We start from the raw sequence: 17,588 nt of genomic DNA on the forward strand, positions 1-17,588 counted from the left end.
CGTCGAATTACTACTTTACTACTCTGAAGCTGCAAGCAAGCCCTACTTCCACTCACCAAAGGAGACGGTTAGCTCAGCTCAGCTCATCTCAGCTACAGGCGCACGCATATTGATGGTGGTGATGATGGTAACAGTAAAGCTCTCATCCATGCAGATCGGGGAACAGGCAGCACAAGAGAAGCATGGACGCGTCATGTTGCTCCACTGTTCGTTCCTGCCTTTCTTCGGTCGATGTGTCACAGTAATGCTACAAAAGCAGCAGGCTTTCAGGTAGTACGCAGACAACCGATCAGTGGGGTCACACAAAGCTTTGAGCCTAAGCAAAACGGTCTCATGTTCACCCACCCACATGAGGCGAGGCGGAGGCGGGGAGAGACGACGGCCGCCGCCGCTTGGTTTGGTACACAGATCTGACACGGAAAATGACCGACAAATATACAGGAGCATGGGCTGTTTCCGCAGCTACTACTGCGCGGTGGGTGGAGGACTGGAGGGAAGACAGACAAAGGGCCAGAACGCGACGATCCACGCACCATTAGTCATCTGCAGAGACCAGACATGGTTGTCTCCTATCAGTAAACCAGCAACAACCTTTCACCTTCGGTCCGTGGCCAGCAGGAACGTACGCGACTCACCGTTGGGCGACTGGGAGCTGGCCACGGAGAAGTCGGAGGACGCCATGGGTATGGACATCGACAGCTGGGTCGCCGGGGGGAACGAGGCGAGGCTGGCGGTCTCGTCGGAGAGGCCCGGCCAGGAGTCCCGCGCCTTGGGCCACTCGTCGAAGAAGTGCCGCAGCGTCTGGCCCTCCTGCTTCGCGGAGGCGGAGCCCATGGCCATGCCGGCCCCGGTGTCGTTCCCTAGGAAGGACGAGGGCGGCTGCTGCTTCTCCATCTTCGGCAGCGAGCTCACCGTGCTGTTCTGGCCGCCCAGGTCGCCCAGCGCCCCGAGATGTGGGTAGCTCGAGAGCGGGAACGACGAGCTGGGGAGGCGCCACTGGCTCTCTATCGACGAGTCGATGGCTTCTGCGATCAGCTGGTTGTGCTCGTCCGCCAGAGATCTTATTCCGTAAGCGTTGTACCTGGATTTCAGAAAGCGGGGTGGGCACAGCAAATTAGTAGGGGGGTTGCAAAGGTTAAAAAGGACACATGCCAACTGCAGTATGTTTTCTTCTTTGTGAGGTGTTAGTCTTCATTATCCTGTTCGATAAATTGTAAACAAAGTGAAAGAACATCTGTACAGTAAAATCAACCAAACTGGTATGGGCAAAAGGGGATGGACTTCCAGCATGATGCGTTTCAGGTTTATCAGTAGTTACAAGGACCGGATTTTATTACATGCTGCCCCCTAAAAGAGTTGCAAGAGCAACGACTTGATCCTGCGAGATCATAAAGACGTGGAGTAATGGCCAGGGAAGGACAGCATCAGCAAGCAGCAGGCACCAGCACTGCGACCGCTGGACACAAACAAGTTCCATCTTTATGCGCAGCACCAGCACGAATTCGAAGCTGGGTCTGTGCCGAAGCCAACAAGGCTGTGCGCTGCACACCTGCACGTCCACCTGCCCTGGGCACAACTATCTCGTAGAGACATGGACACTGCCTGGGCTTCAGCAGGGGTTTAGAACTGAACTCATTAATAAAGCGTGGCCAGGCAACCAGCCAGCGCCTGAACTCTAACGTAATCTCTTGAAGTGAGTAAAGTCCTCGTAGGCCATGCTGATTTTGCCAGTGAAGTACTACGGAGCACGCACTACGCTACTGGTTTTGATTGCCACTGATGCCAAACAGACAGAGATTAGTGAACGATCATCGGTAAAATGTTATAGCATGTGTGGCCATCTGACGCCAATCAGTTAAAATCGATAGCACTGTTAGAAAAACAGGATAGCATTGGTCACTGGAGAGGAAATAAAAGAAAAGGGAAAGAATAGTCACCTGAGATCCTTTGCAGTTCCACCACCAAGAGCTGCGTAGGAGTAGCTGGCAGCACTGTCCATGTGCAGCTGAGACGATCCCCCCATCGACGAGGAGAACGGGGAGGAGATATTGCCGGACCCGCCAACTCCTCCTCCACCACCAGTGCTGCCGGCGATGGCCGGGTAGAGAGAGTGGTTCTGGAAGCCGCTGCCGTTGGTGGTGGCGGCGGCGGCGGCTGCCAGGGGCGGAGCGGCGGAGACGGCTGCGGCGGCGGGCGGTTGGGACTGGGGCGCGAGCTGCGTTTCCACAGGCTTTCTTGAACGGTTGCGGCCGCGGTGCATGTGGCGCTCGCAGTACTTGGAGTCCGGGGCGGCCTCCTTGGAGCACCGCCACTTCTTGCCGTCCGTTCGCCGGCACCGGCCGGGCTCCGGATCCAGTTTCCTCCCCAGGTACGGTCCGTACCCGACTGCACAGATCACGCCGAGAAAATCAGACGCTGTATTTAAGCATCACTTGTGCGTTTGCTTTTATCATCGTGCATCTGCATGTACGCAGCAACTACGCGTGCATCTGGATCTGCAGTGTCCAAATGGATTGCCATTTGGTAGTACAGGACAGTACCGATGCAGGCGCAGTCGGACGAAATGGCGAGCAGCTAGCGGAGAGCTGCTGCAGATTGCATTCAATGAATTTGCTTGCTGCCGAGGGGGCGACCTCTCACAGTTACGTAGTATTGATCATCCAGAAGCCAGAAGGAGAGGAAATAAATGGCAAAAGAAAAGTATTCGTACTATTGAGCCACAACGATGCGTGCTACTGATTCTAACCTCTATTCCAACAACTACTAAGCTCGGTATCAAATCAAAACAGCACGAAATGACGAGCTACCTAGCTAGCTCTGCCTCATCATTTGATGAATCAGCTCGGATTAAAAAAACAGAAACTTTCCGGGAGCAAATCGGGGGTCTTGTATGAAACACGCGCACGGTTCTTGAATCGCGCACCAGGGATTAACAAATGACTGGAGCAAATTAACTAATGGAGGCAAAGTACGCTTGGCTGGAATAAACAAAGAGTCAGGATCCCGGGGAGGGAGCAAGCAGCCAAGCACCCCGGACGCAGTACAGGAAGGAGATGGAGTCTGGCAGGGCGCCGAGAGGAGAGGGAGGGAAATGCCGTACGTACGTGTGGGTTGGCCGTAGAAGCGGGTTGCGAGGGAGTCGAGGCCGCGGCGGATTGGAACCACGAGATCCGGCGGAACGGGCACGCCCGCCACCAGGTACTTGTATATGAGCGCCTGCTGCTCCAGCTCCTGGTACTGCGCCGGCGTGAACGGCACCACCGGCCTCGCGGCCGGCCACCTCGCGCTCGCCTGGGCGTCCTCCTCGCCCAGCCCGCCGCCCCTGCACCAGCACACATACCACCACGTCGTCACAACACAACCGCGAACCAGACGGGCATCAATGGGAGACGACACTACACGAGCCAAGAAGCGATGAGCGACGGTGGTGGATACTTACGCGGAGAGCGGAGTGGAGCGGCAGAAGGGGACGAGGGACGCCGTGGCTGTGGAGGAGCGGTGGTCGGCGGCGCCTGCCGGGGAAAGAGAGGCATACGGCATCGCCATCTCAACCTGTCTCTCTCGCGCGCTGCTTGCTCCCCGCGGCCGGTCGCGCTCGCGCCCCCTCTTTAATGAGCCCCCTCCCTCCGCAGGCGCAGGCTGGGCTCGTGATGTGCTTTGCTTCGCTCCCTTCCCTCGCTCGCGCGCGGCTGCCTTTATTGCCCGCTTTGTCTCTCTCTGCGTCGCTGTCTGCCTCGCGCTGGAACGTCAGGCACTCATCAGGCGTGTCGTCGTCTCCCGGAGAGGCGGCGAGCAAGACTAAGCTACTACCTAGGGAGGCATTTGGATCAAGCCGGCTGGTTTTAGATGTCAAACAGAATGTTAAGCGTAATCTGGTGTGTGTGGTCGTCTGGACAAGGCTGGCCAAATGACACGAGGAGGGCACTACTACTACGTACTACTACGAGCCTGGCCTCTGGCTTTAGCTCTACTGCTCCGACCCCGTCCCCGGCTGACCTAGCTAGATGACAAGCGAGGCCTGCCTCCCCCTCTGTCCGGTTGTCCCTCTGGCGTTGTGGTAGTCCGTAGCACGGTAGCAGGCTTCTGTGTATTGCTCTCTCTCCCTCCTCGTCCTCACGTACTAGTACAGCTTTCTTCTGTTTCCTATGCTGCTTTGTTTGTTTCCGACTCGGATATTTTTTGCGCGAGCGGAGTGGATATGGATGCAGGCACTGTAGCAAGGGTGGTGACAAGCATCGTGTTGGAGGAGTGACTGCGGATTTGGGCTGTGTCTGCGTCGCGGTTCCCAAGGCCGGCACTTAAAGGCCACAGGACACTGGAGGGTGCGGCATGAAGCGGAACGCCGTTGCCGTCTGCACTTCCGCTCTTCCGTCATGGCCTCATGGCTCGTTGGATGCTCTGATCAAGGGCTTTACGATTCTATCTAAAAACCGATTTATAATAAAAATTAGGTATACATGTTTAGAATTGGGTTTTTATAAATAAGTTTCTAGCTTTTTTTCACACCCAAAGACAAGTCTATCATTGCTTTAATTTCATTTCTCTTTGATGTCAATTTTAAATATACCTTGAACTCGTATTCTTGAATTCAAAATTATTAAATTAAATATTAATTAAACATTTGAACAGGGCAGAGTGGGCATGGAGAGAATCAAGTGCATAGGCCATTAGGCCTCAGAGCGGTGATAATCGTCGTAGTTTCTATCCAAACCAACTAAGAATAGTACGGAAATATGCTAGAAATTCAGTTTCTAGAAACCAAAGCATAAACTGCCATATTTAGAACCACATCGTTTTCTTAAAAGCTCAGTGCTTTTAACTATGCCCTTAATTAAAACCCAAACATATATGTACAACTCGATTGGTCATATATCTCATCTAGTTATTATCATGAAATAGCCATAGTAAAGATGTAGATCACAAAGACCGTATGCAAAGTAAGCTTTAAAAATACTTACAAAGTTAGGCTATCCGCACTCATACTACTCTAAATTCATACTCTAAAAGGAATATCTTGTCCTGGTCAGCAAAACTATCTACCCTATACTACAATCCTCTACAGTCATGTTTACTCTATATATCAACTCTATACTAACTACTATATATTTTATCATTTCTTTCTAACTCTGCAACAGTTGAACTCCGCAGCCGACAGTCTAACTGATCAGGCTATCCGTATTCTGCAACAGTTTTCCAGTCGGAGTTACACTACTCTGGAAGTAGCGTTTCCGATTTCCTCATAGAGTTTACAGTAGATCAGACAGTTGACCGCTGCAGCAGTCTTCAACTGTATATTCAACTCTATATGTATAGCGTACCGAAAGTCTTACAACATCTCAAGTGCAGTCAAAACATCCAACGTATAATATGAGTTGGTTGTATTTTTAGCTCCATATCAGATACATTGGGGCTGCTTGGTTCTTTTGTTGGTCCAAGGTAGCCACGATAAAGCAAGGCTAGGCAAGAATGATGCGTGGAGTTTGGTTCCTTGCTAGTACATGTCCTTTCTTCCCATCGAAACTTAGGCTTCCGTTGAAACACTAGAATTTCACAAGAATGATATATATAGGAACCTCACAAGAATTAGTTAAAAACACAGGAAAAATGCATTATTCGAAAAATTATCCTTTGATCCAAAGTAGGCTTTAGAGTGGCCTCTGATCCTAGGACGCTGGTTGAGGCAAGAGCAGTTGAGTGTATAGTTGTACTTTTGATCGTCGGTCTCGCATAGTCAAGCACGAAAAAAGTATAGTACGTTTAATTTCGAGTCGGCATAGGCCATAACAAATATCAACCTATTCGCTTGGTCTTAATCCGTACTGGCTTCTACTGCTTTTACCGTGTTTTTTGTCTCTAGATTGCAGCTGCAGTATTCCAAACAGTCGATTTTAATATGAAGCCAATAGCCCCATGGGCTATGCGGAAGTAGCCCATTGGATTAGTCCTCGGCCCAGGTAAGACGATTTACTCCTTACACGTATCATGCTCATTTTCATGGACCCAAAATTCAAATTCTGATCCAAAATAGGGAAAAACTGAATTTCAAATTTTGGTCGAAAATCTACAAACAACCCATAGGACGTGTTCGTATCGGCGGGATTGGCATGTTTCCAGCCTCCTTCCAGGTTGAACAAATTGGCCTCGTTTGGAATCCGATCTAGTAGTTCGTTTTGACCCGGATCGAGAACAAATCCATCTATTTTTGACTCCCCATTCTCACTTCTCCACCTAAAACAAATCCAAGTGTCCTCTCACGTGGATCGATTCCTGGCCAAGAATGAGTGTTCTACTCGATCCTAGGTTGGCTGGCTTCCTGGCCTGGCTTTGATCTAGGTTTGCCGAACGGACCCTAAATATGATCAGAATTCACAATAGACCAATTAATATATTAGAATATAAGAATAGGGAGATATCAATTATCTAAGAGAGTATTCTCATGTCACGTATCCATGTGTCATCCAAAATCATACAACAAATCAAATGAAGCCTAAAATATTTCCTGAAGGTCCCGCTGGTAGGGATCAAAACGGACGGAAACGAGCAGTGAACTCTTTTTGTTTCTTCTATGCATTTTGTCACCGTATACAGGATGAGGTCAAGAATAGCCGGGAACGGAAACGAGAGTGGGATAAACAAGCGTAAAAAATGAACGGGAACGAGAGTATTAAGCGGAAACTTATAATTTAATACAAAACACACGTGATATTGATGGCGAGCTAGCAGTACAACAACATGGAACAAACAGATACAGAGAGACAATTAATACTACATTGTTATTTGCTTGTTTGTGGTGTATATATATAGCTACGACCAGCGTTGTTTAAGTCTTTAGGACATTTGTCATTAAGGGGAGGCAATTAATACTACATTGTTATTTGCTTGTTTGTGGTGTACATATAGCTAGGTAGAATAACCTTTTATGCTATAATTTGCATATATAATGCTTTAGCTAATGCATTAATGCATCTTGGGCCGATCCCGGGTTTCTAAAATATATAATAAATACCGGTTCAACCTGGCTAAAAACGAGTGGGATAGACCCTATCATGTTTTAGAATTTTTTCACAAATACAAAAACAGACGGATCAAATATAGAAAAATGATATTGGTCGGGACGTCCTCTTTCAACCTTACATGCGGGTCGGTCGTCGAGCCAATTTTCAGCTTTGCGGGTGAAGTAAAAGAAGCGAAGCCAAGTAGCAAGCACGCATGGGCATGGCCGCATGGGCCGTGCGGGCGTGCATGGCACATGGCAGCGCGCAGCACATCGATGGATCCTCGGCTCCAGCCGGCGTCAGGCGACACAGATGTCTTCCGTGCAAACGGCCGCTGAAAGAGACGAGACGACCGCGTTCTTGTGGAAGAAAAGAAGCGAGATCGAGGCTCGGCGGGGCGCCCCCTTGGGCAGCAGGCAAGGCATCGGTACGGATCCAATTCCATGCGTGGGAATCTCCCGGAGCTAGGCCGGAGGGAAGGGAGCCTGGGGAGAGCCGAAGGGGAAACAGTGCGGTCGGCAGCGGTCCGCGGTAGGAAGGGTGATGACAGGAGCGGGAGTAAATGCCTGTAGCCCGTAGGGGCACGGTCGTCTCCCGTCAACCGGCTGGCCGCCGCGCCCGCCTCGGTCGCCATGCCACCTGCAGCAGCAGCAGCATCGAGCCCCTGCATGCATTGCATGCCATGCATGCAGCAGCAGCAGCAGGCCAGGTCAGGCCAGGTAGCGTAGCGCCCGTAGCGCGGGCTCCGTCCGTCCATGTCCCTGTCCCTGGCCGCAGCTACTAGGAGTACTATAGTGTGTAGTACTGCTCAGCAGCCGTGCAGTGCGGTGCGCGGCGGAGGGGCGGGCGAGCTGGCAAAGTGGCAACTGGCTTGGCTAGGCTAGCTTTCCGTTGGCGTGGTTGGGCTTTGCAGGACAGCTGGTGCACGTGACGGGGCGGGAGGGGGCATGCTTCCCTATATCAGCCACAGCTACCGCCGTACTAGCCCCCCGCACCTAGCTTTAGCTAGGGCCAGCCGGCCGCCCGTCTCCCGGCTGCGTTGTGGTTGTGGTGGAGTGGATGGGAGATGAGATGGATGATGCCATTGTCACATCACGCACCTGCCGCTGCCGCGCGCGCAAGGCGCACTTGCCTGCCCTGGGCCCTCCTCCCACCGGGGGTCTCGTCTGGCACCGTCACTTCATGGGGAGGGGAAGCATGGGCATGGCTGCATGGTGCGTGCACCACGCTTCATTCGTATATACAGCTGTTAGCCGGGATGGATCGGCTGATGCTCTCAACTGAAGTGATCGATAAAAAGCGGTGCGTTGGTATTAGCTGGCCTCGTGCCGTCCGGCGGGACGCGTTGGAAGCTTTTTCGACTCCGGGGAGACTTTTTTTTTAGACTTGCAATCCACTCTCACTGATCCACTGCTTTTCTGCTCGTGTGCTAAACTGCTAACTCGGCAATATAGCATCACTCATTTGCGGTGCAACTGCAGTGCGCAGCCTACAGATCCAAAGCTACGTACTGTACTCTAAATTCCTTGCTGTAGTACGTGAAACGTCATGCGTATCCGGCCGGCTCCCGCGAGACAGGAAGAGACAGCGACTCGCAGACTTGCAGCTGCCCAGCAGGCAGTAGCTTGCCCTTTTTAATCGCAGCACTTGGGGTTGACAGTCACACACACACTGGTCGCGGCGCGGCAGATGAGGCGCCACAAATCTGAACCAGCATACAGTTAGGGCCCATGATTTCCCCCCTTTCTCTATGGTTTTTATATATAAAAAAACTGATTTATATGAAACTTTTGTATGATTCCTCCTAAATTCCTGCATTTCAAATAAGACATCGAGCTAGTGTAAGCGTAGGCCTGCAAAGCTGCAGCTGCCTGTTCCCTGTACTACTTGGCACTAATCTCACCGGCTACGTGCCTTCGCATACGGAGTAGTTTATTCGCGGTGGGACACTTGATAGAAAGGCTACGGTAGCGTACTTCTAAGACTATGGTCATTTAAAACACTATTTTATACTATAGTCTATACTGTTACTACACTAGAGTTAAAATATAAAGATGAATATAGATAAATTACTGAAGATAGTCTAAACATCTTTTCCATTTTTTAAGAGGACACGCCTAAACAGTTGTGAATACATACATACACACCGATACACAGATGCTAAAGCACTAAAGCCCCTAAAAAGTTGGTGATACATGAACCAACACGAAATCGATCACCTTTGAACCCGCCAGTCCTACTACCACTCTCCTTCGTTTGACCTAGCTGGCTGGTTAAGAAAAAAAGTTCGTTTTCCGTAAAAGCGATCCAAGTGACAACGACGAGACGTGATTTTCCGTACCTGACTGATGTTGATACCAGCCACTACTCCGAGCTAGTAGTAAAAGATTTTTACAGCCAGGGGAGAGACGGCGTTCGTCTGCTAGTGGCTAGACCGCGCGTGTTGCGCGACGCCGGGCCGGGGCGCGCGGTCGGCCACGGACTGGCAGCCGGTGCGAGGCACGCCGCGTGGTCCAGCTAGATCGCCGACCGGGCACGGCAGACGACGGCCGGTCCAGCGGCTGGACACGGGCACACGAGAGTACGAGACTGCGCGCGTTTAGGTTGGTACCACTACCACCATGCATGTCGCGACTCGCTCGTCCGATTATGGAGCAAAAACACCTGTCGTCATGCGAATCATTGTACGGCATAGCGATAAGAAAAAAAAACTTACCGCTTCTAGCATGCCCGTCGTATGCGACGACGAAGTTGAGAAATCATGCCCAAGCAAGCTTCCCGCATGCTGAGTTTTCGCTGACCCTGTTGGCCTGATATGTCGCTGACCCTGATGACCACTCTTCTAATTCAAAAAATTCTTGAGTTATCGTTTATTTTGTTACGATTTGCTTTATCATTTAAGATTGTTTAAGTGTGACGTAAAATTTTACATTTTTAATAAATATTTTAAATAAAACGAGTGGTTAGTTTTTTAGAAAAAAAAGTCAACGACATCATATATTTATGAACGGATTTAGTATAAGTTCGAAGGGATTTTTAGCATTAGACTTTAGACTATCTCTAACAAATTTAGGGTGTGTTTGGTTTGGCTTTTGGCTTTGGCTTTTGCCCCATAAAAGCCAAAAGTCAACCAAAGAGCTGGATCCAGGAAGCAGCTTTTTCTAAAAGCCGACTTTCTCGTAGTGCAAAACTGAAAGCACCCCTGGACCTGCTTTTAGTGGCTTTTGGATGGAACTGTGAAAACATATATCGAAGAACTTTTAACGAATTTTAGTGGTTTCCACCAAACGATTTTTAGCTTTTTAACAGCACACAGCCTACAGCAGCTTTTTCCACAGCTCACAGCTCACAGCAACTTTTTCCACAGCCACAACCCAACCAAACAGACCCTTATAAATCATTCTCTCCACTAGCAAGGTCCACTAAATAGGACTGTAAAATTTAGCTGACACGTTGGAGCCACTAAATCTAGAGAAAATTCCTGGTATGCCATCAGATTTTATACTCATCCCTTGTGTGCCACTGAGTGGCATGTAGGTATATTTTTTGGTGTCTATGACATGTGGGGACAGTGGCATACAAGGAATGGGTATATTTTCCAGTGGCATACAAGGAAAAATCTAAAGGAATCACGCACTGCGTCGCACGTCCGATGACACACGACGCCATGGCAGCCGTAGAGGAGACGGCCAGCGCGTCGCGGTACTCACCGTCACCGTCGAGCTCACGGCCACCACTAGCGCGCAGGCGCTCTGCTGTGTCGGCGCTGAGTCGCTCGGCGGCGGCGGCGGCCATGCCATCATCGAGAAAGCGGTAGCGCCTGTCCTAATCTACGGCGGCCTGTTTTCCTTCGCCGCGCCATTATTGGCGGTAATAATCGCCTTCTGTAGACTCACTTTGACTGTAAAGTACAGTCTACAATCACACTCTGTACATGGGCCGGTTTGGAGGCAGTGTAAAAGTCAGCAGAGAAAGCGATTTTTTATTGAAAAATTGAAGAGGGCTAGAGACAGTCAGGGCCGGTCCTAGCATTTTAGGGGCCCCCGAGCGAAAACTAATTTATATACCCCTCTAATCTCTCTCTCTCTCTCTCTCTATATATATATATATATATATATATATATATTTATATTATTTTTTTTCAAAAACATGATTGTTGGTCACGAATAGTTTTTTTTAATAATTTTAGTTTTAAAAAGTTTTGCGACAGATGGAGCAGTCACTAAGATACGATAGTCAATAGAGACATTAAGATAACAATCCACCTCTACGAAATTCTCAAAAATTCATGTAGCAGACAATACACCATTCAAAAATCTCTTATGTTGGTCTTTTACTCATTTGGTGCCAAAGTAAAATAAGAGTTTGGGATAAAAGTTTTGACTTTAAAATCCTATATAGAATATATCAATGAACAATCATTAGTTCGTGAGATTGCAAAAATACACACATATAACATATAATATAAGAATTAGTACAGTAGTACACTATACACTACGGCTATAGTCGTCTATCGAACACGCACTCAGGGTGTCGCCACGTCGTGTTAGGAGTCTGCGACGATTTGTTTTCTCTGTGACAGCAATAGGCTCATCGATTCGTTTCTTAGGTTTCCAACAAGCTACAGCCAGTGAACAGACTATTGAATAATGTTTGATCCAAGACCAATTACTAAATATTCATAGCACACATTATATACTTATACTTAATACATATTTAGAGGCCCCATAGCTTCGGGGGCCCGCCCTACCCACCCGAGGGCCGGCCCTGGAGGCAGTGACGAGGATTGGTGCCTCGCACTGCCGGTCTGCAGCAGTAGAAACTCCAGATTACGAGGAAGACGGGTGCCTGTTGGACGCAATAAAATTTTATCAAATTTAATTGGACTAATAAAATCATTATAATTATATATATATATATATATATTAATAAAATTATTATAAAATCATAAATAATATTTGCTTAGATTTAAAATATTTATTTTTAAAAGAAACGAGAACAACGATTAATTTAGAAGCAGAAAATGTATTTTTAAAAATGCGAAGTGTCTATCTCATGCGAGCGGTCGAGTAGGGCAGCCTGCGTTTCGGGAAAAAGGAGCGAGCATGGGAATGGGAATGGAAATTAGATAGACTGAAGAGCTAGGAAAATGGCGGATAGCACTTGGACAAGCACAATAATAAAGTTAGGGAAAAAAGTTTTACTCCGCTTAGTACTAGTTTGGAAACCTATTTTCTAAGGATTTTTCGTTTTTCTAAGAAAAATTATTTTATTTTTCCCTACAAAATTAGAAATCTCATAAAAAATATAGTTGCCAAATTAGTCCTTACTATTAATGTTTATCTACTTCACACCCCATCTATAAAATCAAAACCAAGTATTTCACCTCTCAAACGATTGAAGGCCTTCTAAGGCTTTGTCCAGCAGCACGCGAGCGCGGACACAAAAACAGTTGCGAGTCGCGGGATCCAGAAGCCGGACCAACAACTCGCGAAAAAAGAGAATACGTAGAGGTAGGAGAGAGGGAGGCGATGCCTTTTTTTGCGACCTTGTTCGACCTGCTCGACGGAGCTACAAGCCTACAATGTTTCACGATCCCCTAAAAAGCGCATATGCGATGGTATACGAAAGCTGTACGAGTAAACCTAAATAACCTCTTGTGGTTTTGTTTATGTGACCCTCTCAACTATATAACAACTAACATTAACATATCAAGGATGGGTTATACGACCCTCTGAACTATAAATTATGATATTGCAGTACTTAAAATATATAATTATATTCAAATACTTTTTTGGATGGTTATGTTGGGATATCACAAGTCTAAAAAGAGTAGGGATAGGAGGTTAGACAATGGATCCGTGTGTAAGCATGTGCGCTTATGCTATTTTGGTTGAATATATTGTCAAAACGGCCCAACATAACCATTTGGGAGGCCATTTAAACATTGTTAGATATTTTAAGGACTATAATATTATATTTTATATTTGAAGGAGTCATGCAACCAATCATTGATATGTTAGGGCCTTAGGGGTTATATAAACTTATAAAAATAATAAATCACTAAACCCGCCTTTAGAACCTACTCATAGAATTATTTAGACAATTTCCAATAATTTAATGATAGAATACCTGATTTTTTAGGTGAGAGGGGGTGAAATAGAGAAGCACAAATAGTGGCTGCGACGTTAATTTGGGCATCATTGGTAGGGATAAAACATGACCAACAATGAAGCCATTTTGTCATCCGTTGCACTATCTTTTCTGTCTTTTACCAGCCAAGGACACAAATTTTTACTGCTTCACAAATGTAGTAGTATGCAATGCAATGCAACAACAAATAAACGTCGGTGTGTTTTGCAATATTGCAGTACATATGATTACTCCTATAATTTTGTATGTATATATTACAACGTTATTCATTATCCTAAGTGATGATCAGTGGCGGGCCTAGGATTTAGAGGGCGAGTATTCGAAATTTTTTATAAGATGGTTTTTTGGAAGATTAAAACATGTCTATCTATATATATAATTAATTATATATATGTATAACCTATAATTAAGCACACACGCTATGGTCATAACTGATTCAATAACTAGTCTACTAAATTCAAATTTTATGAAACTATTTCAAAAGTTTTAAATCGAAATGCATCTGTTTGTTGTTGCTCGGTTGCTGGCTGGCTACTTGTCCTATTTGGCATTTTTCAATCGCTAATGCTCCACCTACATTCCAATACTGCAAGCAGCAAATCAGGGGAGGTAAGGTCGGGTGGCCACAGGCTAGGTGGGCTTGGACATCGGCTCGATGGGACCTTGCCACCTGGCTGTCTGTCCTAGCACGCGGTGACACGCCTGACTATGGTGGATTGAAGCCTCGGGGACGACGGACGACAGACAATGCAAAAACGAGGCTAGATGCAACACAATGACAGTTAGCCGGTCAAGTCTAGGTACGTAGCCGTGCTGTGGAGCCACAATGGCGCAACGGAGGTGCTGGTGTCTCCATGGCATGTGGGGTTGTAAGACGTGACCACGACTTGGTGGTTGGCCCATCTAATGACTCTGCCATGGTACGACTATAATAGGTTTGGGGATTTTTTTTTGCCGTGAGGTGCTGAGGTGGGCTTTATCGCTCTGTTGGGCCTCATGTTCCACGACAAACTATTAGGTTAGTTAGGCATGAGAAATAGGAAGGAGATATTTTGGTCCAAATTAACATAATTTCTTTATTTATTTGATTTATTTTCTATCTATGCATATACACTATATACATATATATATATATAATGAAGTTCTTTTGCCAAAATAATAGGTATTCATTTGAATACCCTTGAATTGAACGAGGCCCGCCCCTGGTGATGATCACCTACCCTAAAATGGCTTAACAAATTTAAATTATTCGTAATCTTTGTAAGTCATTCTAAGGGTAGGTGATTTTCACTTAAGGTGATGAGTAACACTATTCTATACTACTCCTATTAAGTACCTAAAGAAGGCGTCCACATGCCCCCGCCCTCGCCCCCGCGTGCCCTCGCTCGACCCCTCACAGCGCCCCTCGCCTGCGCACGGTCGCACGTTACCCGCTGCTCAACCCTCGCCCCGCCTCCCGAGCCCCAAGATCGCGTCGATCCACCATTCCCATGCCCTAAGATCGCGCCGATCCGCCATTCCCGTGCCCTCGCTGCCCCACACCCCCACCCCCGCCCCTGCCCCCGTCCTCAGTGCTTCTTCCCCACTGAATCGCAACTGCCGCTTCCCCACTGAATCGCAACTGCCGGCGAGGATCGACGCCACCATGTCGCGGATCCTTCGTCCCCTTCACCAGGGCGAGCCGGCGGCGGTGGCGGAATGGTGTCGAGCGCCCAGCCCACGCACGCCCGCCTCCAAATGCGGATCCCCGACCCTCCACCTTAGTGTGCCGGTCATAGCTCCGTGGAGGCAGCTTGCTCGCACCTCCCACATCGCCGCTGCCGCTGCCTTCAGCACGCCACCCAGCCCACGCCTGCCCGCCTCCGAATCCGGGTCTGCCGCCCCAGCCCTCCACCTTGGTGTGCTGGTCGCGTCTCCGTGAAGGTGGATTGCTCGATGTGGTGCTAGAATCCAGCTACATCGGGTGAGACGAGGCAAACCCAAGCGAGTCTCTACTGCTCTATATGATCGCAATGAGGGCGTTCACAGCGGCATCACCATGCCCCCGCCACACTCCCCATGCGCGACGCCTCCATCACGCCATCACCGTCCTTCCCCACGCGATTCCCTTCCCCACGCCTGCGCCACCATCCCGCTATCACCGCTCACCCGAGCCATCACGCCATCACCGCCCTTCCCCACGCGACCCCCTTCCCACGCACTGTGTCCTGCCATCAACACTGCAATCCCCACCTCTCCCAGCATCGGCGACCCGCCCCCCGGCGCTCCATGGAAGGCTATGGAAGGCGTGATCCAATCTCCAAGAGGGCCACCCCGCCCCAGCTCTCCATGGAAGGAAGGCGTGTCACGCGAGGCTCGTCAAGCGCGTCCCATGATGCTCACCCACGCTACGCATGGAAGGAGCGACGGCGAAGGTCACCCCAGATCTGCCTTGCCCCCGCCTGCACAAATGTAGGCCCCGCTGCCGTGATTGCCGTGCCACTCCTACCCCCTCCCTCGGCGCGCCCGTCACACAGAGATTTCCTCCTCCCTCGAGACGCCCCACCTCGCGTGCCCCCGTCGTCGAGGCACATGCCCAGCCAGCTCCGGCGTCCATGCACATCTCCGTCTCGCCTCAGCGATGTCCTCCCACCGCTCCGCCGCACACGTCCTCAGCGGCGTCCGCCCCAAAGCCGGCCTCGCGCACCGCCTACAGCTCCCTTCCAGGAGTTGCCTCACCGGCATCGGGTGCCGCACGAGGGTGAGAGGCGTCCCACAGGCGTACGAGGTACTGGGAGATGGACCAGGCTGGGCGGCGTGGCTCGTGAATCGCGTCGTGGCGTCGTTTGATGAGGTGGGCATGAGGGCCGAGCTCGCAGCGTGGCCGCGTGGCCCTCGGTTCACGTTCGTGGAGTCGCGTGGGTACGGTGGTGCCGTGACGGGCATCGCTCTCATCGCCCAGATCCGGCAGTCCTGCCACCACCATAGTCTCTTTGTCTGTACAATTGGATTTGTGAATAGAATATTGTTGTTTCTGTTTCTGTGGTTTCTTCACTAATGAAGGAGCAGCTGGAGTATGTGATTCTTCCTCTGTGTTGGGCCCCTGCATTTCCTACCCCACCTACTATCGCTCCTTCAAATTTGGCTCCATCCACTACTGATCTTAATTGCCGCTGTTGGTGGTTGGTTGCGAGCAAGGAGGGGCTGGGAGAGCACGACGCGCAGTGGACCAAAGTCATCTCGTTGGAGCATGCAAAACTGTTAGTGAGCAGTGACTACATGCAAAAAAATTCTGTGTTGTTCTCATCCAATATACAACAGGTAAGTGATTTTGCTTGGTTTTATTGATCTTTGTAGGACCCCAATCTACAAGTAATAGCTCTGCCATATGTGATATTGCTTTCAAAATTGGGTAATTTTTTGCCTCCTAAGTTATACATTCACTGACAGAATTTCCATGAACCACAAGTCATACGCGATGCTGTTGCTCATATAATACTTTGCATGCTCATACCAAGGGAATTCTCACTAGCCTTTTCTCCTTTTTGACATGTTTTACTTGTCAATTCAGGAACACCATATGCAAACGAATCATGGACCTGTATCTATTGCAGTGTATGGTGACCATGACCAGCCTGTCCTTGTTAATTACCCCAATATTGCTTTAAACTGGAAGTACTAAGTTTGTTTAAAGTATATCGGTTCTCCCTGCAATTTTTCCAGGAATTTATAAACACTTATCTCCTTGTTATAACTTGTCAGATTTGTCATGCTTCCAAGGACTATTGTTCTGTCCTGAGGGTACTCGTGGTCATTGTATTGAGTTGTTTTTGTTTGGTGATTCAGGTTACCTAAATATGCTCATTGGTAGTACAAATGTTTTTATTTTTTTACATATAGATTTGGTTAAATACTTAAATGTAAGGTCTGATTGCAGCTTCACCAAGTTGAAGTAGTAATTTTAGTTGTTTTTTATTATCCGACAATTGAATTATGGAGTGTGTGATTGAATGTTTTTTTTGTGTTGCTTATTTAAATAGGGTGAAAATAGAACAAGAACAGATGCTTATTTAGAACTAATGTTATATGCTTGTACCATATATTTCCTCTCTGGTTGCCATATAATTTATTTGGTTTCTTCCTCTGTTAATACGATGCTTTCTTGTATTTATGGTTGCAGCTATGTTGCTCATAAGAAATACTAAAACATAGTTACTCACATTCATGAGATATCACTTACCCAATGCTTAAGTCTCCAATGTTTTGTAAAAGAATTATAAGAAGAATTTGCATCTTTTCAGTAACCAAACAAAAGTTTAGTTCAGGTTGTACTAAAAAATAATACTTCCTTCCTTGAAGAAGCCAAGGAATACAAATTTTGGATTGAATATTGCTCAATCTTAAGAAAAGCATGCGATTAGCATTTCAAAGGACTCATTACTTGTGCTCTATCTGAAATCA

General features: G+C 48.1%; 1 protein-coding gene across 2 annotated transcripts; it reads right to left on the reverse strand.

Moving 5' to 3' along the window:
- Window positions 1–271: 271 nt before the first annotated feature.
- On the reverse strand, window positions 272–3,789 carry GRF1 (growth-regulating factor 1-like). 2 transcript variants are annotated; one of them, NM_001112551.1, is given in 5 exon segments: window positions 386–543; window positions 636–1,081; window positions 1,938–2,385; window positions 3,105–3,322; window positions 3,440–3,557. In NM_001112551.1, coding segments are annotated over 5 exon segments (1,227 nt in total). In that variant the 5' UTR covers window positions 3,547–3,557; the 3' UTR covers window positions 386–535.
- Between the last annotated feature and the right edge of the window lie 13,799 nt (window positions 3,790–17,588).

Source organism: Zea mays, chromosome 5 (genome assembly GCF_902167145.1).
Source record: "Zea mays cultivar B73 chromosome 5, Zm-B73-REFERENCE-NAM-5.0, whole genome shotgun sequence".
Classification (NCBI taxonomy): Eukaryota; Viridiplantae; Streptophyta; class Magnoliopsida; order Poales; family Poaceae; genus Zea; species Zea mays.

Coding starts and splice junctions, on each gene's coding strand:
- GRF1 (XM_008682709.4), bottom strand. CDS start 3,546: ATGGCGATGCCGTATGCCTCTCTTTCCCCGGCAGGCGCCGCCGACCAC. Junction 2,386..3,104: donor CTTCTACGGCCAACCCACAC/GTACGTACGGCA, acceptor TGATCTGTGCAG/TCGGGTACGGACCGTACCTG. Junction 1,082..1,937: donor GGAACTGCAAAGGATCTCAG/GTGACTATTCTT, acceptor TCTGAAATCCAG/GTACAACGCTTACGGAATAA.